Source organism: Eleutherodactylus coqui, chromosome 3 (genome assembly GCF_035609145.1).
Source record: "Eleutherodactylus coqui strain aEleCoq1 chromosome 3, aEleCoq1.hap1, whole genome shotgun sequence".
In the NCBI taxonomy this organism is placed as follows: domain Eukaryota; kingdom Metazoa; phylum Chordata; class Amphibia; order Anura; family Eleutherodactylidae; genus Eleutherodactylus; species Eleutherodactylus coqui.
Window position 1 is genome coordinate 317,363,975 of NC_089839.1, and position 24,300 is coordinate 317,388,274.

Below are 24,300 nucleotides of genomic sequence, written 5' to 3' on the forward strand. Positions count from 1 at the left end.
ATGTGCTGACGACCATCCAGGCCATAGTATCGCGATGGTTCGCAGGGACCACGTGATGACGCGGTGCACCATGGGATACCCCACATGTGCAGTAAGGATGTTAGGACGCAAGGGGCCGAACGCCATGACAATACCGGGTCCAGGTGCAATCTATGATGACTGGTGACGCCTACATGAATGGCATGCTCTGGTTTGTGCACACACTATGTCTAACCTGTATATATATGTGCAGGGTTATTGATATATACTTGAAAAAGACTCCTTGGAGTTGAAACGTGGTATGTGGGCTGTGGAGGAATAAAGATCCCGTTTTATACCGCACCTCTTATGCTGTCGCCTTAATTATACAAGTGGGCGTGGTCTCAGGAGATGCAATTTACATCACATCAATTTACTGGAGAACCGAAAACTGTGCAAATCTACATTCCTCATAAGAGAAGAAAGATTCCTCGGCTGAAGGTAGTAGTGCGGTCCGTTTATTCAGAGGCGCCGGCGTTACTACATCGGTGTCAGTGCTTGTGCACCTTTATGCTAATTCTCATCAGGATCTCTGCTGGCTGTCATGGAACAGGAACAGTTTTGTTATATCCAGATGTTATAGATCAGCCCGCAGTCGGACTCTTCCTTCGCTTCTCATTGTCGGTAACTTTCAGTTGACATAAAAACCATCATGTAAACACTCCCCGCTCAGCGAGTCACATCGAAAGTCCAGCGCTGAATGAAAAGCCCGCGGTCCAGCGGTGACGTCTGTGTAAACGCTCTGCAGGGACGCCAACGACATCAGCGCTCCTGCAGAGCGTTTAGACAACTCTTATCCCATCTTAACAGCGCATTACACACAGCTGAAGATTTGTTACATTGTATTCAGTCTACATCCTCTGTGATCTAAACATTCTGCACTCCAGACTGATACATTGTAACAAACATCAGGAGGGCTGGGTGTGGTGAGATGACAGTTCACAGAGCAGACAGTAGGGGGCACCCTCTGTTCTATTAGGCAGCAGTGGGGATGATGGATGAAGACGTCCAGCTCGTCTGTTGCTCTGGCATTCAGGGTGGGAAGGTTAATGGATTTCAGTTTTTTTTTCGTGTATTTGCCGCCATCTTGCTCGGTCTTTCTGTTTGTTCCGGCGGCGCCTCGTGCGGCTGATTCTTCGGAGAGAAGAACACACATTCAGACATTGTTATCTCCCCCCCCCCCCCCCATACCCACCCTCCATCTTGTGCCGGTCATCTGCCCAGCCGAGCCGTTACATCCCACCAACAGGGTATCACTGACTTCAGCCTCGGGCTCAGGACGATCTATCCAACTACCCATGGCATTGGGCCGGAGGTGAGGAGGGCCACAGGTGACGCTGGGCCGGAGGCGACATTGGGTCGGAGGTGACGTAGGATCAAAGTCGGCGTTGGGACGAAGGCGAGCAGGGTCGGTGGCAACGTTGGGCCAGAGGCGACGTTGGGCCGGCAGCAAGGGTCAGAGGTGATGAGGGGGCAAGTACAATTGTAGGTGACGTTGGGCCAGAGACGGGGTGGGTCAGAGGGGGGGAGGGTTGGAGGAGACGTTGGGCCGGAGGCGATGTGGGTCTGAAGTCAGGGAGCGCCGGAGATGACGTAGGATGGGAGGCAGCGTGGGGATGAAGGCAGGGAGTGTTGGAGTCGACGTTGGACTGGAGGCGATGAGAGGCAGGGAGGGCCAAAGCGTGATGGGACAGGAGGCAACATGGGTCAGAGGCGGCTTTGGGCCAGAGAGGGTCGGAGGTGACGTAGGATCAATGGCGGTGTTGGGCCGGGAGCAGCGTGGGGCTAAAGCCGGAGAGGGTTGGAGGCGGCGTTGAGCCGGAGGCAACAAAAGGCAGAGAGAGACAGAGGCCGTAGGTGGCATGGGGCCAGAGGTGGCGTTGGGCCGGAGGCAACGTGGGTCCAGAGACGTTCTGGGGCCGTAGGCAATGACGGTCGGAGGTGGGGAGGGCCAGAGACAAGGACGGTCAGAGGCGACATTGGGCCAGAGGCGGGGAGGGTCGGAGGTGATGAGGGCCGGGGGCAGGTAGGGTCGTAGGCGGCATTGGGCGAGGGGCGACGTTGAGCCGGAGGCGACGTGGGTCTGAAGGTGTTGTTGGGCTGGAGGTGACGTGGGTCCGGAGGCTGCGAGGGTCGGAGGTGGCATCAGGCCAAAGACGGCGAGGATCAAAGGTGGCGTTGGGCCAGAGGCAGGGAGGGTCAGAGGTGACATAGGATCAGAGGTGGCGTAGGGCCGGAGGCGACGTTGGGCCAAAGGCAACAAGAGGTGGAGAGGGCCAAAGGCAACGTGGGGCCGGATGTGGCGTTGGGCCGGAGTCGACGGAGGCTGGAGGCAACGTGTGTCCAAAGGCGGCGTCGGGCCGGAGGCAGCGAGGGTCGGAGGTTGCGTTGGACCCGAGGCGTGGAGGGTCGGAGGCGCTGTTGAGTTGAAGGCGACATGAGGCCGTAGGTGGCATGGGGCTGGAGGTGGCGTTGAGCCGGAAGCTGCTGTGCTGGGCGAGATGCGACGGGTCAGAGGCGGGGAGGGCCGGAGGTGGGAAGGGTCAGATGCAGTGTTGGGTCGAAGGTAGGGAGGGTCGGAGAAGGCGAAAGCCGGAGGCTGATAGGGTTGGAGGTGAAGTTGGGCTGAAGGCGGCATTAGGCCGGAGGTGGGCAGGGTCAGAAACGGCAAGGGCTGGAGGCGAGGATGGATGGAGGCGACGTTGGGCCAGAGGCGACGAGGGTTGGAGGCAACGTTGGGCCAGAGGCGGCAAGGGTCAGAGGCAGGTAGGGTTGGAGGCGATATTGGGCCAGAGGTGGCAAAGACCAGAGGCAGGGAGGGTCAGAAACAGCAAGGACCGATGGCAGCATTGGGCCGGAGGCAAGGTTGGGCCAGAGGCAGGGAGGGCCGGAGGCGGCGTTGGGCTGGAGGTGAAGTTGGGCCAGAATTGACGAGGGTCAGAGGCGGGGAGGGTCGGAGGTTACGTTGGGTCAGAGACAGTAGGAGGCAGGAAGGGTTGGAAACAGCGAGAGCTGGAGGCGATGTTAGGCTGGAGGTGGGGAGGGCCAGAGGCGACGAGGATCGGAGGCAACGTTGGGCCGGAGGTGGCGAGGGCCGGAGGCAGGTAGGGTTGGAGGCGACATTGGGCCAGAGGTGGCGAAGACCGGAGGCAGGGAGGGTCAGAAACGGCAAAGACCGATGGCAGCATTGGGCCAGAGGCAAGGTTGGGCGAGAGGCAACGAGGGTCAGAGGTGGGGAGGGTCGGAGGTGACATTGGGCCAGAGGCAGGGATGGGCAGAGGCGGCGTTAGGCCAGAGGCAACGATGGTTGGGGGCAGCGGGGGGGGGGGGGTTCGGAGGCGACGTTGGGCCAGAGGTGGGGAGGGTCGGAGGTAGGAAGGGTTGAAAACAGTGAGGGCTGGAGGCATGGAGGGTCATAGATGAGTTGGGCCAGAGGTGACGAGGGTCGGAGGCAATGTTGGGCCGGAGGCGTGGAGGGTTGTAAGCGATGTTGGGCCAGAGGCGTGAAGGTTCAGAGGCGGCATTGGGCCGGAGACGGGGAGGGTCGGAGGCGGCATTGGGCCGAAGGCGTTGTGGGGCCATAGGCGGCAAAGGGCCGGAGGCCAGGTAGGGTTGGAGGCGACATTGGGCCAGATGTGGCGAAGACCGAAGGCAGGGAGGGTCAGAAACGGCAAAGACCGATGGCAGCATTGGGCCGGAGGCAAGGTTGGGCCAGAGGCAGCGTTGGTCCGGAGGTGACATTGGGCCAGAGGCGGGGAGGGTCAGAGGTGACGTTGGGCCAGAGGCAGGAACGGCCAGAGGCGGCGTTAGGCCAGAGGCAACGAGGGTTGGGAGCGACGGGGGGGTTCGGAGGCGACGTTCGGCCAGAGGCGGGGAGGGTCAGAGGCAGGAAGGGTCGGAAACAGCGAGGGCTGGAGGCAGGGAGGGTCATAGGCGAGTTGGGCCAGAGGTGACAAGGGTCGGAGACGATGTTGGGCCGGAGGCGTGGAGGGTTGGAAGCGACATTGAAGGCTCGGAGGCGGCATTGGGCCGAAGGCGTTGTGGGGCCATAGGCGGCGAGGGTCGGAGACGACGTTGGACCGAAGACGGGGAGGCTCAGAGACAACGCTGGGCCAGAGGCGATGAGAGCTGAAGGCGGGGAGGGCCAGAGGCGGTGTTAGGCCACATGCAAGGAGGGCCGGAGGCGATGTTGGGCTGGAGGTAGTGAGGGCCAGAGGCGACGAAGGTCGGGGGCATCGTTGGGCCAGAGGCGGCGAGGGCCGGAGGCAGGTAGGGCTGGAGGCAACATTGGGCCAGAGGTGGCGAAGATCGGAGACAGAGAGGGTCAGAAACAGCAAAGACTGATGGCAGCATTGGGCCGGAGGCAAAGTTGGGCCAGAGGCGACGAGGGTCGGAAACAGCGAGGGCTGGAGGTGGGGAGGGTCAGAGGCGAGTTGGGCCAGAGGCGACGAGGGTCGGAGGCGATGTTGGACCCGGAGACTGGGAGGGTCGGAGGTGGTGTGGACCGAAGGCAGGGAGGCTCAGAGAAGACGCTTGGCAAGAGGTGACGAGAGCTGAAGGCGGAGAGGGCCAGAGGCGGCGTTGGGCGGGAGGTGTTGTGTGTCTAAAGGCATTGTTGAGCCAGAGGCAGGGAGGGTCAGAGGCGAGTTGGACCAGAGGCGACGAGGGTCGGAGGCAATGTTGGGCCTGGAGGCATGGAGGGTTGGAGGCGACGTTGGGCCAGAGGCATGAAGGGTCGGAGGCGGCATTGAGCTGGAGATCGGGAGGGTTGGAGGCGGCGTTGGACTGAAGGTGGGGAGGCTCAGAGACGACACTGGGCCAGAGGCGATGAGAGCTGAAGGCGGGGAGGGCCAGGGGCGGTGTTGGGCCGGAGGTGATGTTGGGCCGGAGGTGGGGAGGGCCAGAGGCAACGAAGGTCGGAGGCAATGTTGGGCCAGAGGCGGAGAGGGTCGGAAACAGCGAGGGCTGGAAGTGGGGAGGGTCAGAGGCGAGTTGGGCCAGAGGCAACGAGGGTCGGAGGCGATGTTGGGCCTGGAGGCATGGAGGGTTGGGGGCGACGTGGGCCAGAGGCATGAAGGGTCGGAGGCGGCATTGAGCCGGAGACCGGGAGGGTCGGAGGCGGTGTTGGACCGAAGGCGGGGAGGCTCAGAGACGACGCTGGGCAAGAGGTGACGAGAGCTGAAGGCGGGGAGGGCCAGAGGCGGGGCAGGGCCACCGGCAGGGTTGGGCCGAAGGCGATGTTGGGCTGGAGGTGGGGAGGGTCAGAGGTGACGTTGGGCCGGAGGCGGGGAGGCTCAGAGGCGACGTTGGGCCCGAGACGTTGTGTGTCTGAAGGCATTGTTGAGCCGCTGGCAGGGAGGGTCGGAGGTGATGTAGGATAAGAGGCAGCATGGGGCTGAAGGCGGGGACGGTTGGAGGTGATGTTGGCCCAGAGGCGGGGAGGGTCGGAGGCAACATTGGGCTGGAGGCTGGGGGGCAGGGTTAGAGGCGACGTTGGGACGGGGCTGGGGAGGGTTAGAGGTGCCATTGAGCTGGAGGCGACGTTGGGCCATAGGCAGGGAGGGTTGGAGGTGGCGTTGGGCCGGAGATGGAGGGTTGGAGGCGGTGTTGCCTAAAGGCGACATGGGGCTGTAGGGGAGGCATGTAGGGTTGGAGGCGACGTTGGGCCAGAGGCGATAATGGCTGGAGGAAGAAAGGGTTGGAAGCGTGGAGGATCAGAGGAGAGTTGGGCCAGAGGCGAATAGGGCCAGAGGCAACGAGGGTCGGAGGCAACATTGGGCCAGAGTCATGGAGGGTCAGAGGTGACGTTGGGCCGGAGGCTGGAGGCTTAGAGGCGATGTTGGTCCGGAGGTGGCATTGGGCCGGAGATGGGTAAGGTTGGAGGCGGCATTGGGACCAGAGGCGTTGTGGGGCTGTAGGCAGCGAAGGTCAGTGTCGGTGTTGGGTCGGAGGCAATGTTGGACCGAAGGCGAGAAGGCTCAGAGACAACGCTGCGCCAGAGGCGATGAGAGCTGAAGGCTGGGAGGGCCAGAGGCTGTGTTGTGCCGGAGGTGACATTAGGCCGGAAGCGGGGAGGGTTGGAGGCGATGAGGGCTGGGGGCAGGTAGGGTAGGAGGTGACATTGGGCCAGAGCAGAGAGGGTCGGAGGCGATATTAGGCCGAAGGCGGGGAGGCTCGGAGGCGCTATTGGGCGTTGAGCCGGGAGCTGCGCTGAGCTGGATGCAACATGGGGCCGGAGGCGGTGAGGGTCGGAGGAGGCATTGAGGAGGGAGCTGCGTTGAGCTGAATGTGACATGGAGTCGGAGGTGGCGTTGGGCCCTAGGAAACGTGGGTCTGGAGGCGGCGAGGGTCGCATGTGGCGTTAGGCCGGAGGCGGCTTTGGGCCGGAGGTGGGGAGGGTCGGAGGCGACAAGGGCTGGGGGCAGGTAGGGTAGGAGGCGACATAGGGCTGGAGGTGTCGTGTGTCCGAAGGCATTGTTGAGTTGGAGGCAGGGAGGGTTGGAGGTGACGTAGGATCAGAGGCGGCGTGGGGCTGAAGGCGGGGATGGTCTGAGACAGGGAGGGTCGGAATCGATATTGGGCCAGAGGTGACGTTGGGCCAGAGCAGAGAGGGTCAAAGGCGATATTAGGCCGGAGGCGACGTTGGGCCGGAGGTGGGGAGGCTCAAAGGTGACATTGGGCCGGAGCGGGGAGGTTCGGAGGCGGCATTGGGCCGGAGACTGGGAAGGTCGGAGGAAATGTTGGGCTGAAGGCAACATGGGGCTGGAGGCGGCGTCGAGTGGGGAGCTGCGCTGGGCCGGAGGCAATGTGAGTCAGGAGACAGTGAGGGTCGCAGGTGGCATTGGGCCGGAGGCAGGGATGGTAGGAGGTGACGTATGATCGGAGGTGGCATTGGGCCGGAGGCAGGGATGGTAGGAGGTGACGTATGATCGGAGGTGGCATTGGGCCGGAGGCAGGGATGGTAGGAGGTGACGTATGATCGGAGGTGGCATTGGGCCGGAGGCAGGGATGGTAGGAGGTGACGTATGATCGGAGGTGGCGTTGGGCCGGACACGGCATGGGGCCGAAGGGAGGGAGGGAGGCGATGAAAGAGGCGGAGAGGGCCTGAGGCGACGTGGGGCCGGAGGTAATGAGGGCCAGAGGCAACGTGGGTCTGGAGGCGGTGAGGGGCGGAGACCGCGTTGGGCCGGAGACGGGGGGTGGGGGGTGGTCGGAGGCAGTCTTGGGTTGAAGGCGACTTGAGGCCGTAGGTGGCGTGGGGCTGGAGGCGGCGTTGAGCCGGGAGCTGCTGGGCTGGATGCGACATGGGACCAGAGGTTGGGAGGGCCGGAGGCAACGGCGAGGGCCAGAGGCACCAAAACTCCTAGAATCTCTAGAAGCAGAAGGACCATCACACGTTACCTCTGCTCACTCGTCCTCTTCTTGGTCGGGCCCTGTCTTTCCTGGGGCCCCTTGCAGCTGCCGTGGTTTGCAGGCCGCCTCCTCTCCGCTCTCCTGTGACTGTTCGTCCTCCAGTATATATTTGATCACACTCGCATCCGTCGGGCTCAGGTCCAGGCAGCGGCACGGAGAGGCGCTGACCACAAATGTGCCGCCCCACGCGCTCTCACACAGTTCCGTGCCGTTCACGTACATCTGCATCACAGAGGACAAGCGGTGGTTAGTGGAGGTGGGCACTGCGCCCCACGCACACCAAAATCGCAATAATGAAGAATAGCTTAAACAGTGCCGGTAAACTCCCTCCCCCTCCCTTTTTCTGCAGCTCCCACGGGACTCTATGGGAGCCTCCAGCATTTTTCATCCAAAGCTGGATCATGGCTTATATTTTGACACTGCAAGAAAAATTGGCAACCGTTGTGGATGATTTCTTGGCGCGTGAAGAATTTTTTTCACACAATGTTAAATCGCCCGTGTGAATGCGTGCGTCTGAATCGATGCGTCACATGGTAGCGATTTTCGGCTAACGCTTTATTGGCGCACACTAGCTGCGATAAATCGCCCGTGTGAATGAGGCCTTAGGCTGAGACAGTAAGTGGGCTGATCAGCCTTCCAGACCACGGCGGGGGTGAGGGCTGCGCCACGAGAAAGGTCCCTGCCAGCGCAAACAACGTTCATGGCGCAAATACGTTACGCTAATGGGTGTGTTTTTGCGCAAGCGCCTTACAGATGAGGGATGGCTGTGTGAGCATCAAGGAGCAGCATAATAGACTCCCTGCCATTCCTCGGCACCTCTGCTTGCTGTCAGGGAAGGCACACTATTTCTCTCCAGAGAATTAGACCCGCCCTGACCTGTTCTGCTCACACAGCTGAGGGTCTGTTACATTGTATCAGGGCAGGAGAGAGCTTTGTACTGCTGTCATGTTCAGCGCCATTGTAACAAACCCTCAGCTGATGAGGGGCTTCTACATTTATGAAGGAGGTTGCAGGAATGAGACCACCGGGTGTGCTAAAGGGGGGCAGCACCCCATGATGGGCGGGGCCTCGCATAAACTAGACCTTGTGTGATCTGAATGAGGGGGGGACTACAAACCCCAGCATGTGCCAGCAGATACCCCAATGTTCAGTATCGCCATCATACTGGACGCCATTCGAGCCCCCCGGGAGACCACGTGGATGCAGCCCACAAAGGGCAAGAACAGACTGGGGAGCGGCCGCCACATGATGCACACAGGGGGCATCAGTGGGCAACAGCCTGGGGGTCTCATAGGAAGACTTGCCATTCAGGAGTCTGGGAAAGCTGGGTGACCCCATAATAGTCATCGCCCAGCTGATTAACCTCTTCATGCCCATCTCGTAGTATGGTTTGTGGTCTCTATGGAGCTGATAAGACAGAGGGAATAGCAGGGGGGCTCAGAGGTGTGTTGGGGGCTTTCGAACTGCGGGGTGCGCCGTCTGATCTGTACTGCACTGTGGGATACAGCAATCCGCTTCTTATTACCCCCCGGGCCATGCAGCGGGACCCCCGTATCTCTGGACCTTCTGTTTTAGGGTTCGTTCATGTCGGCACTTTTAGGTTCCTCTTTCCTACCCCGTTGTGGGACAGGAAGCGCCCCGGGGGGCCGCACGGATCCGTCTCTGGCCGTATTTACACCGGCGAGAAAATTGCGTGAGTTCTGTACATTTCCAGGGCGCACTGTTAACCCTTTGCTTCCAGTGTATTAATGGACACGGCGTGTCTTCTCTCTGAAGCAGCTCCTACTTTCGTGCGACTCATGATTATCGCATGGCGCACGTAAACGGCGTCCAGACCGCAGAATGCAGGCTGCGCCCAGAATCTCAGGCGGGACTCGCTGCCAGTCATGTAAGAACGGCCTTAGGATGGAACAAATGGCGCCAAACCCACTTGACTAACGGGGGCCAATCGGCACGCTGCTTTATTGCGTCACTGCCTTTGTAAATAGAATGTAGCGACGGAGGCTGCGACACGTGGACAGCAGGGCACCTGCCAGGAATGGATGCCCGTCCTGGAGGGCAGAGCCAGCGTGCCAATGCCTCCCGCCGGGCAGGAGAGCAGATCTGGGACAATCAGAGATACTAATGAGAAGGTCAGGGGTGTAATAGTCTGCAGGATGTATCACTATGCATCAGGTGGTAGAGGGGAAGGAGCGATGTGCTGCAGTGGTGTAATAGCCTGCAGAATATGTCGCTGACCACCGCTGCGGTCCGGTCATGGCGGTCGTCGCTGACCGCCGCTGCGGTCCGGTCATGGCGGTCGTCGCTGACCGCCGCTGCGGTCCGGTCATGGCGGTCGTCGCTGACCGCCGCTGCGGTCCGGTCATGGCGGTCGTCGCTGACCGCCGCTGCGGTCCGGTCATGGCGGTCGTCGCTGACCGCCGCTGCGGTCCGGTCATGGAGGTCGTCGCTGACCGCTGCGGTCCGGTCATGGCGGTTGTCGCTGACCGCCGCTGCGGTCCGGTCATGGTGGTTGTTGCTGAACCACAGCTGCGGTCCGGTCATGGCGGTCGTCTCTGACCACAGCTGCGGTCCGGTCATGGTGGTTGTCGCTGAACCACAGCTGCGGTCCGGTCATGGCGGTCGTCTCTGACCACAGCTGCGGTCCGGTCATGGTGGTTGTCGCTGACCGCCGCTGCGGTCCGGTCATGGTGGTTGTCGCTGACCGCCGCTGCGGTCCGGTCATGGCGGTCGTCGCTGACCACAGCTGCGGTCCGGTCATGGTGGTTGTCGCTGACCACAGCTGCGGTCCGGTCATGGCGGTCGTCTCTGACCACAGCTGCGGTCCGGTCATGGTGGTTGTCGCTGACCGCCGCTGCGGTCCGGTCATGGCGGTTGTCGCTGACCGCCGCTGCGGTCCGGTCATGGCGGTTGTCGCTGACCGCCGCTGCGGTCCGGTCATGGCGGTTGTCGCTGACCGCCGCTGCGGTCCGGTCATGGCGGTCGTCGCTGACCACAGCTGCGGTCCGGTCATGGCGGTTGTCGCTCACCGCCGCTGCGGTCCGGTCATGGTGGTTGTCGCTGACCGCCGCTGCGGTCCGGTCATGGCGGTTGTCGCTCACTGCCGCTGCGGTCCGGTCATGGCGGTTGTCGCTGACCACAGCTGCGGTCCGGTCATGGCGGTTGTCGCTGACCACCGCTGCGGTCCGGTCATGGCGGTTGTCGCTGACCGCCGCTGCGGTCCGGTCATGGCGGTTGTCGCTCACTGCCGCTGCGGTCCGGTCATGGCGGTTGTCGCTGACCGCCGCTGCGGTCCGGTCATGGTGGTTGTTGCCCAGATGTCCGTTCATCTTTGGGTAATTTAAGCAGATGCAGATGACCCCGCGCAATTTTCAGAAGTCTGTAGAAGGGGGTCGGCAGAGTCGTGACATGCGCGGTTGCAGCTGCTACTAAGGGTTGAGGAGTGAAGCAGTCAGATGTCGCGTCGGCCGGAGCGCTCCGGGCTGGTGGAATATTCCGGGGGGACGGTCACTTTTTCCGTGACTCATGCAGCACAATCCTTCGTGTTTCCAGAGGAAGTCATGATGGGTAATGGGGCAGTCGTGGTGCCCACTCACTGGGTCACTGCCCGGCCTGCACCCGCTCCGGAAGAGGAAGCGGTCTGTGTCTGAGGGGTCGCACAGAGGACGAACCACCACAAAACAGCGCCAATGTGGATTCAAGAAACAAGCAGACTGTGGAATACGTGTGACACTCCTGTGAGCGCCCGCCGCACCCTCCTCTTATTAAAGGTGCTAAATCTCTGTATTGTATTTCACACATTGGTAGGTGCTGGCAGTGGACCAGGGTATATGGAAATGGGGTATATAGGTATGGAGTATACGGGTATGGGGTATATAGGTGTGCGGTAATTGGGTATGGGGTATATAGGTATGGAGTATACGGGTATGGGGTATATAGGTGTGGGGTATATGGGTATGGGGTATACGGGTATGGGGTATATAGGTGTGGGGTATATGGGTATGGGGTATATAGGTGTAGGGTATATGGGTATGGGGTATATAGGTGTGGGGTATATAGGTGTGCGGTATATGGGTATGGGGTATATAGGTGTGGGGTATATGGAAATGGGGTATACAGGGGTGCGGTATATGGGTATGGGGTATATGGGTATATAGATAAAGGTTATGGGGTATATGGGTATGGAGTATACGGGTATGGGGTATATGGGTATATAGATAAAGGTTATGGGGTATATGGGTATGGAGTATACGGGTATGCGGTATATAGGTGTGGGGTATATGGGTATGGGGTATATAGATAAAGGTTATGGGGCACATAGGTATTTATGGAGTATATGGGTATATAGGTATGGGGTATATGGGTATAGGGCAGTGGGGCCAACCTACGGCACGTGTGCCAGAGGCGGAACGCAGAGCCCTTCCTGCTGGCACACGCTGCCGTCGGCTGCTCACCACGTTAGTGAAAACCGGCATGGCCACGGCTCCCCTGCTAGCGGAGCTGATCCTGGCGCACACTGTGACCTGGGTATGCAGCCGGGATCCTCCTCCCCCGTCCCCTGAAGTCTTCTGTTAGGTTCCGCAAGAGAGAGGAGGCGTCCGGCAACACACTGTGTGTGCCGGGATCATCGCTGCTGGCGGTGCCGCGGGCAGAGGAGCAGCGGCGCTTCCACGAGGTGGAGGGGTAAGTATGTGGGCCTCAGGGGGGCACTGTCACTGCTAGGGGCCGTTGTGGGATGCCACTATTATACTGGGGGCCGCTGTGGGATGTCACTATTATACTGGGGGCCGCTGTGGGATGTCACTATTATACTGGGGGCCGCTGTGGGATGTCACTATTATACGGGGGCCGCTGTGGGATGTCACTATTATACTGGGGGCCGCTGTGCGATGTCACTATTATACTGGGGGCCGCTGTGGGATGTCACTATTATACTGGGGCCGCTGTGGGATGTCACTATTATACTGAGGGCCGCTGTGGGATGTCACTATTATACTGGGGGCCGCTGTGGGATGTCACTATTATACTGGGGGCCGCTGTGGGATGTCACTATTATACTGGGGGCCGCTGTGGGATGTCACTATTATACTGGGGGCCGCTGTGGGATGTCACTATTATACTGGGGTCGCTGTGGGATGTCACTCTTATACTGGGGGCCGCTGTGGGGATGTCACTATTATACTGGGGGCCGCTGTGGGATGTCACTATTATACTGGGGGCGCTGTGGGATGTCACTATTATACTGGGGGCCGCTGTGGGATGTCACTATTATACTGGGGCCGCTGTGGGATGTCACTATTATACTGGGGGCCGCTGTGGGATGTCACTATTATACTGGGGGCCGCTGTGGGATGTCACTATTATACTGGGGGCCGCTGTGGGATGTCACTCTTATACTGGGGCCGCTGTGGGATGTCACTATTATACTGGGGGCCGCAGTGGGGATGTCACTATTATACTGGGGGCCGCTGTGGGATGTCACTATTATACTGGGGGCCGCTGTGGGATGTCACTATTATACTGGGGGCCGCAGTGGGGATGTCACTATTATACTGGGGGCCGCTGTGGGATGTCACTATTATACTGGGGGCCGCTGTGGGATGTCACTATTATACTGGGGGCCGCTGTGGGATGTCACTATTATACTGGGGGCCGCTGTGGGATGTCACTATTATAATGGGGGCCGCTGTGCGATGTCACTATTATACGGGGGGCCGCTGTGGGATGTCACTATTATACGGGGGCCGCTGTGGGATGTCACTATTATACGGGGGCCGCTGTGGGATGTCACTATTATACTGGGGCCGCTGTGGGATGTCACTATTATACTGGGGGCCGCTGTGGGATGTCACTATTATACTGGGGGCCGCTGTGGGATGTCACTATTATACCGGGGGCCGCTGTGGAATGCCACTATTATACTGGGGGCCGCTGTGGGATGTCACTATTATACTGGGGGCCGCTGTGGGATGTTACTATTATACTGGGGGCCGCTGTGGGATGTCACTATTATACTGGGGGCCGCTGTGGGATGTCACTATTATACTGGGGGCCGCTGTGGGATGTCACTATTATACTGGGGGCCGCTGTGGGATGTCACTATTATACTGGGGGCCGCTGTGGGATGTCACTATTATACTGGGGTCCGCTGTGGGATGTCACTATTATACTGGGGGCCGCTGTGGGATGTCACTATTATACAGGGGGCGCTGTGGGATGTCACTATTATACAGGGGGCGCTGTGGGATGTCACTATTATACTGGGGGCCGCTGTGGGATGTCACTATTATACGGGGGCCGCTGTGGGATGTCACTATTATACGGGGGCCGCTGTGGGATGTCACTATTATACTGGGGCCGCTGTGGGATGTCACTATTATACTGAGGGCCGCTGTGGGATGTCACTATTATACTGGGGGCCGCTGTGGGATGTCACTATTATACTGGGGGCCGCTGTGGGATGTCACTATTATACTGGGGGCCGCTGTGGGATGTCACTATTATACTGGGGGCCGCTGTGGGATGTCACTATTATACTGGGGTCGCTGTGGGATGTCACTATTATACTGGGGGCCGCTGTGGGATGTCACTCTTATACTGGGGGCCGCTGTGGGATGTCACTATTATACTGGGAGCCGCTGTGGGATGTCACTATTATACTGGGAGCCGCTGTGGGGTGTCACTATTATACTGGGGTCGCTGTGGGATGTCACTATTATACTGGAGGTCTCTGTGGGATGTCACTATTATACCGGGGGCCGCTGTGAGATGTCACTATTATACTGGGGGCCGCTGTGGGATGTCACTATTATACTGGGAGCCGCTGTGGGATGTCACTATTATACGGGGGCCGCTGTGGGATGTCACTATTATACTGGGGCCGCTGTGGGATGTCACTATTATACTGAGGGCCGCTGTGGGATGTCACTATTATACTGGGGGCCGCTGTGGGATGTCACTATTATACTGGGGGCCGCTGTGGGATGTCACTATTATACTGGGGGCCGCTGTGGGATGTCACTATTATACTGGGGGCCGCTGTGGGATGTCACTATTATACTGGGGTCGCTGTGGGATGTCACTATTATACTGGGGGCCGCTGTGGGATGTCACTCTTATACTGGGGGCCGCTGTGGGATGTCACTATTATACTGGGAGCCGCTGTGGGATGTCACTATTATACTGGGAGCCGCTGTGGGGTGTCACTATTATACTGGGGTCGCTGTGGGATGTCACTATTATACTGGAGGTCTCTGTGGGATGTCACTATTATACTGGGGGGCCGCTGTGGGATGTCATTATTATACCGGGGCCGCTGTGGGATGTCATTATTATACTGAGGGCCGCTGGGGGATGTCACTATTATACAGGGGGCCGCTGTGGGATGTCACTATTATACTGGGGGCCGCTGTGGGATGTCACTATTATACTGGGGTCGCTGTGGGATGTCACTATTATACTGGGGGCCGCTGTGGGATGTCACTCTTATACTGGGGGCCGCTGTGGGATGTCACTATTATACTGGGAGCCGCTGTGGGATGTCACTATTATACTGGGAGCCGCTGTGGGGTGTCACTATTATACTGGGGTCGCTGTGGGATGTCACTATTATACTGGAGGTCTCTGTGGGATGTCACTATTATACCGGGGGCCGCTGTGGGATGTCATTATTATACTGAGGGCCGCTGGGGGATGTCACTATTATACTGGAGCCGCTGTGGGATGTCACTATTATACGGGGGCCGCTGTGGGATGTCACTATTATACTGGGGCCGCTGTGGGATGTCACTATTATACTGAGGGCCGCTGTGGGATGTCACTATTATACTGGGGGCCGCTGTGGGATGTCACTATTATACTGGGGGCCGCTGTGGGATGTCACTATTATACTGGGGGCCGCTGTGGGATGTCACTATTATACTGGGGGCCGCTGTGGGATGTCACTATTATACTGGGGTCGCTGTGGGATGTCACTATTATACTGGGGGCCGCTGTGGGATGTCACTCTTATACTGGGGGCCGCTGTGGGATGTCACTATTATACTGGGAGCCGCTGTGGGATGTCACTATTATACTGGGAGCCGCTGTGGGGTGTCACTATTATACTGGGGTCGCTGTGGGATGTCACTATTATACTGGAGGTCTCTGTGGGATGTCACTATTATACTGGGGGGCCGCTGTGGGATGTCATTATTATACCGGGGCCGCTGTGGGATGTCATTATTATACTGAGGGCCGCTGGGGGATGTCACTATTATACAGGGGGCCGCTGTGGGATGTCACTATTATACTGGGGGCCGCTGTGGGATGTCACTATTATACTGGGGGCCGCTGTGGGATGTCACTATTATACTGGGGGCCGCTGTGGGATGTCACTATTATACTGGGGGCCGCTGTGGGATGTCACTATTATACTGGGGTCGCTGTGGGATGTCACTATTATACTGGGGGCCGCTGTGGGATGTCACTCTTATACTGGGGGCCGCTGTGGGATGTCACTATTATACTGGGAGCCGCTGTGGGATGTCACTATTATACTGGGAGCCGCTGTGGGGTGTCACTATTATACTGGGGTCGCTGTGGGATGTCACTATTATACTGGGGGCCGCTGTAGGGTGTCACTATTATACTGGGGGCCGCTGGGGGATGTCACTATTATACTGGGGGCCGCTGTGGGATGTCACTATTATACTGGGGGCCACTGTGGGATGTCACTATTATACTGGGGGCCGCTGTAGGATGTCACTATTATACTGGGGGCCGTGGGGGATGTCACTATTATACTTGGGGCAGCTGGGGGATGTCACTATTATACTGGGGGCCGCTGGGGGATGTCACTATTATACTGGGGGCCGCTGTGGGGTGTCACTATTAGGGCGAGCACCCACTGGCGTTTTTTTACCTGCGTTTTGCGTTTTTCCTGCACAGGCATAGAGATAACATGTGTTCCTGTCCACTGGCTTTTTTTTTGCGTTGCGTTTGCGTTTTTAACATAGGAACTGTCAGTTGCATATGTGTCCTCATTTTTCTCCTAATGCACCCATGAAAGTCAATGGAAATTAATGGAAAAGCCGCGAAAACGCCGCGAAAAACGCGCGGAAAAATCGCGGGAAACGCGGCGAAAAGGCTGCGTTTTTTTCCCGCGGAAAACGCAAACGCCAGTGGGTGGGCGCCCTTATACTGGGGGCCGCTGTGGGATGTCACTATTATACTGAGGGCCGCTGTGGGGTGTCACTATTATACTGGGGGCCGCTGTGGGATGTCACTATTATACTGGGGGCCGCTGTGGGATGTCACTATTATACTGGGGGCCGCTGTGGGGTGTCACTATTATACTGGGGGCCGCTGTGGGATGTCACTATTATACTGGGGCCGCTGTGGGATGTCACTATTATACTATGGCCGCTGTGGGATGTCACTATTATACTGGGGGCCGCTGTGGGATGTCACTATTATACTGGGGCCGCTGTGGGATGTCACTATTATACTGGGGCCGCTGTGGGATGTCACTATTATACTGGGGGCCGCAGTGGGATGTCACTATTATACTGGGGGCCGCTGTGGGATGTCACTATTATACTGGGGCCGCTGTGGGGTGTCACCATTATACTGGGGGCCGCAGGGGGATATCACCATTACTGCTGGGGGCCGCTGTGGGATGTCACTATTATACTGGGGGCCGCTGTGGGGTGTCACCATTATACTGGGGGCCGCAGGGGGATATCACTATTACTGCTGGGGGCCACTGTGGGATGTCACTATTATACTGGGGCCGCTGTGGGATGTCACTATTATACTGGGGGCCGCAGTGGGATGTCACTATTATACTGGGGGCCGCTGTGGGATGTCACTATTATACTGGGGGCCGCTGTGGGATGTCACTATTATACTGGGGGCCGCTGTGGGATGTCACTATTATACTGGGGCCGCGTGGGATGTCACTATTATACTGGGGGCCGCTGTGGGATGTCACTATTATACGGGGGGCCGCTGTGGGATGTCACTATTATACTGGGGCCGCGTGGGATGTCACTATTATACTGGGGGCCGCTGTGGGATGTCACTATTATACTGGGGCCGCTGTGGGATGTCACTATTATACTGGGGCCGCGTGGGATGTTACTATTATACTGGGGGCCGCTGTGGGATGTCACTATTATACTGGGGCCGCTGTGGGATGTCACTCTTATACTGGGGCCGCTGTGGGATGTCACTATTATACTGGGGCCGCTGTGGGATGTCACTATTATACTGGGGGCCGCTGGGGGATGTCACTATCATACTAAGGGGTATATTGGGATATGGGTATGGCGGATATGGGGTATAGGGATATGGGGTATATGGGTATGGGGTATATGAGTATAGGGATATGGGGTATAGGGGTATATGGGTATGGGGTATATGAGTATAGGGATATGGGGTATATGGGTAAGGGGTATATTGGGATATGGGTATGGCGGATATGGGGTATATGGATATGGGGTATATGGGTATGGGGTATATGGGTATGGGGTATATGAGTATAGGGATATGGGGTATATAGCTATGTGGTGCGTGTTTAAATATAACTACTGTGTGGTTTTTTTGCAGCACACAGAGTCTGTGGAATTATGCGTTATGCTTTTTTGTTAGTTTGCGTGTAAACGGGTCGGACCGCTTCTCTTTTCTTGCTTATGTAATACTGGATGTTTTATTACCGGCTGGTAGATGTAGTTACTTTGTATCCTCTGTTGTGTTCTTTTAAGATCCTCAGATTTGCAGCGGTGTAATAGTCTGCAGGATGTATCGCTACGGACCGTCCCGCCTGCTCGAGGGGAGGGACACAAGTGACATGGTGATGAGGGATCTGCTACACTGTAACGACAGGCTGGTAAGATGGTAACCTCCTCACGCCAAGACCTGCTTCCCCCCTCCCCCACGCTCATGTCTATACGCCACGTATGTATCAGGTGTAGTGGCCCAAAACAGCTATATCTGGCCCCTCCATAATTGTCATGTCTTCAGCGTGGATGCGCTGTGCAAACTGTCTAGTCTCTTGTTATGTGTATGGCACAGCTGCAGCATGGAAGAGGTTAATGTCTGAATGTGGCTGGGATATGTCTGGGAACGTATCGATATCTGTCTGGTCACATGATGTCTGCACCCTATAAATATGAGTGCTGGAGAGCTAGGTGGTTACCACATGGGGGTACCCTCACTGATGGTGCCCCTGAGTCCTCTATGCCAGGAGCCGCCTCTGAGCAGAGAGTGAAGTCCACCGTGCAGAGCTGTCTACCAGAGAGTCGGCGGAGTGCTCCTTGCCCAGGAGCGGAGCGCTGCAGATGACTGGGACTGCCGGCCGGGTCTCCTCCTGCGTTCTCCTCCCTGCCCAGGAGTGGAGCGCTGCAGATGACTGGGACTGCCGGCCGGGTCTCCTCCTGCGTTCTCCTCCCTGCCCAGGAGCGGAGCGCTGCAGATGACTGGGACTGCCGGCCGGGTCTCCTCCTGCGTTCTCCTCCCTGCCCAGGAGCGGAGCGCTGCAGATGACTGGGACTGCCGGCCGGGTCTCCTCCTGCGTTCTCCTCCCTGCCCAGGAGCGAAGCGCTGCAGATGACTGGGACTGCCGGCCGGGTCTCCTCCTGCGTTCTCCTCCCTGCCCAGGAGCGGAGCGCTGCAGATGACTGGGACTGCCGGCCGGGTCTCCTCCTGCGTTCTCCTCCCTGCCCAGGAGCGGAGCGCTGCAGATGACTGGGACTGCCGGTCGGGTCTCCTCCTGCGTTCTCCTCCCTGCCCAGGAGCGGAGCGCTGCAGATGACTGGGACTGCCGGCCGGGTCTCCTCCTGCGTTCTCCTACCTGCCCAGGAGCGGAGCGCTGCAGATGACTGGGACTGCCGGCCGGGTCTCCTCCTGCGTTCTCCTCCTTGCCCAGGAGTGGAGCGCTGCAGATGACTGGGACTGCCGGCCGGGTCTCCTCCTGCGTTCTCCTCCTTGCCCAGGAGCGGAGCGCTGCAGATGACTGGGACTGCCGGCCGGGTCTCCTCCTGCGTTCTCCTCCCTGCCCAGGAGTGGAGCGCTGCAGATGACTGGGACTGCCGGCCGGGTCTCCTCCTGCGTTCTCCTCCCTGCCCAGGAGCGGAGCGCTGCAGATGACTGGGACTGCCGGCCGGGTCTCCTCCTGCGTTCTCCTCCCTGCCCAGGAGCGGAGCGCTGCAGATGACTGGGACTGCCGGCCGGGTCTCCTCCTGCGTTCTCCTCCCTGCCCAGGAGCGAAGCGCTGCAGATGACTGGGACTGCCGGCCGGGTCTCCTCCTGCGTTCTCCTCCCTGCCCAGGAGCGGAGCGCTGCAGATGACTGGGACTGCCGGCCGGGTCTCCTCCTGCGTTCTCCTCCCTGCCCAGGAGCGGAGCGCTGCAGATGACTGGGACTGCCGGTCGGGTCTCCTCCTGCGTTCTCCTCCCTGCCCAGGAGCGGAGCGCTGCAGATGACTGGGACTGCCGGCCGGGTCTCCTCCTGCGTTCTCCTACCTGCCCAGGAGCGGAGCGCTGCAGATGACTGGGACTGCCGGCCGGGTCTCCTCCTGCGTTCTCCTCCTTGCCCAGGAGTGGAGCGCTGCAGATGACTGGGACTGCCGGCCGGGTCTCCTCCTGCGTTCTCCTCCTTGCCCAGGAGCGGAGCGCTGCAGATGACTGGGACTGCCGGCCGGGTCTCCTCCTGCGTTCTCCTCCCTGCCCAGGAGTGGAGCGCTGCAGATGACTGGGACTGCCGGCCGGGTCTCCTCCTGCGTTCTCCTCCCTGCCCAGGAGCGGAGCGCTGCAGATGACTGGGACTGCCGGCCGGGTCTCCTCCTGCGTTCTCCTCCCTGCCCAGGAGCGGAGCGCTGCAGATGACTGGGACTGCCGGCCGGGTCTCCTCCTGCGTTCTCCTCCCTGCCCAGGAGCGAAGCGCTGCAGATGACTGGGACTGCCGGCCGGGTCTCCTCCTGCGTTCTCCTCCCTGCCCAGGAGCGGAGCGCTGCAGATGACTGGGACTGCCGGCCGGGTCTCCTCCTGCGTTCTCCTCCCTGCCCAGGAGCGGAGCGCTGCAGATGACTGGGACTGCCGGTCGGGTCTCCTCCTGCGTTCTCCTCCCTGCCCAGGAGCGGAGCGCTGCAGATGACTGGGACTGCCGGCCGGGTCTCCTCCTGCGTTCTCCTACCTGCCCAGGAGCGGAGCGCTGCAGATGACTGGGACTGCCGGCCGGGTCTCCTCCTGCGTTCTCCTCCTTGCCCAGGAGTGGAGCGCTGCAGATGACTGGGACTGCCGGCCGGGTTTCCTCCTGCGTTCTCCTCCCTACCCAGGAGTGGAGCGCTGCAGATGACTGGGACTGCCGGCCGGGTCTCCTCCTGCGTTCTCCTCCCTGCCCAGGAGCGGAGCGCTGCAGATGACTGGGACTGCCGGCCGGGTCTCCTCCTGCGTTCTCCTACCTGCCCAGGAGCGGAGCGCTGCAGATGACTGGGACTGCCGGCCGGGTCTCCTCCTGCGTTCTCCTCCTTGCCCAGGAGTGGAGCGCTGCAGATGACTGGGACTGCCGGCCGGGTCTCCTCCTGCATTCTCCTCCCTACCCAGGAGCGGAGCGCTGCAGATGACTGGGACTGCCGGCCGGGTCTCCTCCTGCGTTCTCCTCCCTGCCCAGGAGCGGAGCGCTGCAGATGACTGGGACTGCCGGGTCTCCTCCTGCGTTCTCCTCCCTGCCCAGGAGCGGAGCGCTGCATATGACTGGGACTGCAGGCCGGGTCTCCTCCTGCGTTCTCCTCCCTGCCCAGGAGCGGAGCGCTGCAGATGACTGGGACTGCCGGCCGAGTCTCCTCCTGCGTTCTCCTCCCTGCCCAGGAGCGGAGTGCTGCAGATGACTGGGACTGCCGTCCGGGTCTCCTCCTGCGTTTTCCTCCCTGCCCAGGAGCGGAGCGCTGCAGATGACTGGGACTGCCGTCCGGGTCTCCTCCTGCGTTTTCCTCCCTGCCCAGGAGCGGAGCGCTGCAGATGACTGGGACTGCCGTCCGGGTCTCCTCCTGCGTTTTCCTCCCTGCCCAGGAGCGGAGCGCTGCAGATGACTGGGACTGCCGGCCGGGTCTCCTCCTGCGTTTTCCTCCCTGCCCAGGAGCGGAGTGCTGCAGATGACTGGGACTGCCGGCCGGGTCTCCTCCTGCGTTTTCCTCCCTGCCCAGGAGCGGAGTGCTGCAGATGACTGGGACTGCCGGCCGGGTCTCCTCCTGCGTTTTCCTCCCTGCCCAGGAGCGGAGCGCTGCAGATGACTGGGACTGCCGGGTCTCCTCCTGCGTTCTCCTCCCTGCCCTGGCGCTAGCAGCTTATCTTTCCTGCATGAGTTAATTGCATTGTGCTGCATCTTCTGCAGCCGCTGCCCGTTCCCACTGGTTGAGGTATTCAGTGTGTTGGACTCTCCTTATTCATCCGCCGGCTAATCTACGGTGTGAAGGAACGGTGGCGTCACGCGTGACAACTTCATGTCCACCACACGCATGCAGGTAACTGCTGTCCCAACATTGCCTGGAAGAGGCCTAGCAGTACTCGGGCCGAGGCTGCGTGCGTCCTTCCGGGGGTAGGGGGGGGGGGGATGTCTGGTGGAGCCACCACGACAAGTGCCATCTCTACCCAGCAAGCTCCTCAGGGGGCCTCGTGTCTTGATGACTGTTGGGGGCACCACACAAGTACCTGATCATGTGAGAATGCTGCCAACTGACCGCCGTAGAGGTGTTGCAAACCAGCAAATGTCACATGTTCTATGGATCCACGACACAATCCAAATGTCAACCTGAGCTCCAAAATACTCGTGGAATCTGCTTATTGCAAATCCCGAGTGTGTGAACACGGCCTTAAAATAATAATGGGCGGAGCTATGTGTAAAGTTGTGACATCACAGGAAATGATCTGCAGTTATGTCGTCATAGATGGTACCCTGTGATGTCAGTTGGGGCTCACGTGGAGCTCTCTATATACAGCAGCTTACACAGTGATGTCATCATCTGCGGTGTGATGTCATCGGCAGTTACCTGGACGCCTCGGAGTGCCCCTTGCGTTACCTGGTCGTATGGGATACAGTCGTTCCTGCAGTGGTTGCCATCCTCATCTATAATCCAGTCAGTGATAAAGTTACGTGCGCACACCAGATCCGAGCGGCACGCCTCAAACCTGATGGCGACAGAGATGACATCACAGATCAATGCAAAGACTCAGCGATGACCCGCGGGGGGTCCGGATCCTCACCTCTGTCCCAATTCTGCAGATCACACACATATAGCGCGGGAGATGCACGATACACTCATATATTCAGTAGATGCCCACCCCCCTACATGAGGATTGTGCCCCCAGCAGTCACAGCCAGCAAGGCATTCCCCATATACTGGCACCAGAACATGGAGGGTCCTAGTGGGGGCTTCCTTGTGGAGTACATGAAGACCACACTTACCAACCATCACAGAAGGACTGGCACAGGGGCACACTCTGGAGGGCAACAGAGATGTTGGGGTGAGCCCAGTGAGCGGCGAGCGGGGAGCACTGGTAGAAACACTCCATTCTCTTTGTGTAATCCTCACACCTGAAACGAGGAATCCGAAAGTTATTCTTAAAGGGCCGGCGTCCAGCCGCATCATATAACAACCACACAATCAGCATATTAAATTCCTCTGCTTGCTGTCAGTGGGGAAAGGGAGCTCTCTGTATGAAAACATATATATACACTACTAGAGGCAGCTCACTACATACAGGTATATACAGCCACCACTATGGGAGATCCCTACATACATATATATACAGCCGCCACTAGGGGGAGCTCACTACATACAGATATATACAGCCACCACTAGGGGGAGCTCCCAACATACAGATATATACAGCCACCACTAGGGGGAGCTCCCTACATACAGTTATATACAGCCACCACTAGGGGGAACTCACTACATACAGATATATACAGACACCACTAGGAGGAGCTCACTACATACTGATATATACAGCCACTAGTAGGGGGAGCTCACTACATACAGATATATATACAGCCACCACTAGGGGGAGCTCCGAACATACAGATATATACAGACACCACTAGGAGGAGCTCACTACATACTGATATATACAGCCACCACTGGGGGGAGCTCTCTACATACAGATATATACAGCCACCACTAGGGGGAGCTCCCAACATACAGATATATACAGCCACCACTAGGAGGAGCTCACTACATACTGATATATACAGCCACTAGTAGGGGGAGCTCACTACATACAGATATATATACAGCCACCACTAGGGGGAGCTCCCAACATACAGATATATACAGCCACCACTAGGGGGAGCTCCCTACATACAGTTATATACAGCCACCACTAGGGGGAACTCACTACATACAGATATATACAGCCACCACTAGGAGGAGCTCACTACATACATTAATATACAGCCGCCACTAGGGGGAGCTCACTACATACAGATATATACATCCACCACTAGTGGGAGCTCACTACATACATATATATACAGCCGCCACTAGGGGGAGCTCACTACATACAGATATATACAGCCACCACTAGGGGGAGCTCACTACATACAGTTATACACAGCCACCACTAGGGGGAGCTACCTACATACAGATGTATACAGCCACCACTAGGGGGAGCTCACTACATACAGATATATACAGTCACCACTAGGGGGAGCTCACTGCATACAGATATATACAGCCACCACTAGGGGGAGCTCACTACATACAAATATATATATCCACCACTAGTGGGAGCTCACTACATACAAATATATGTACAGCCATCACTAGGGAGAGCTCACTACATACAGATATATACAGCCACCTCTAGGGGGAGCTCACTACATACAGATATA

General features: G+C 58.5%; 1 protein-coding gene across 1 annotated transcript in view; it reads right to left on the reverse strand.

The window, feature by feature from the left end:
• Nucleotides 1-454: 454 nt before the first annotated feature.
• LOC136620067 (riboflavin-binding protein-like) overlaps nt 455-24,300 on the reverse strand; it is a 29,270-nt gene continuing 5,424 nt past the window's right edge. Inside the window, exons 4-7 of the mRNA XM_066594795.1 lie at nt 22,873-23,001; nt 22,487-22,595; nt 7,420-7,653; nt 455-1,152 (exon numbers count right to left, since the gene is read on the reverse strand). Coding sequence (XP_066450892.1) covers nt 7,426-7,653; nt 22,487-22,595; nt 22,873-23,001 — 466 coding nt within the window. The 3' untranslated portion in view covers nt 455-1,152; nt 7,420-7,425. The remainder of the gene's footprint in view (nt 1,153-7,419; nt 7,654-22,486; nt 22,596-22,872; nt 23,002-24,300) is intronic.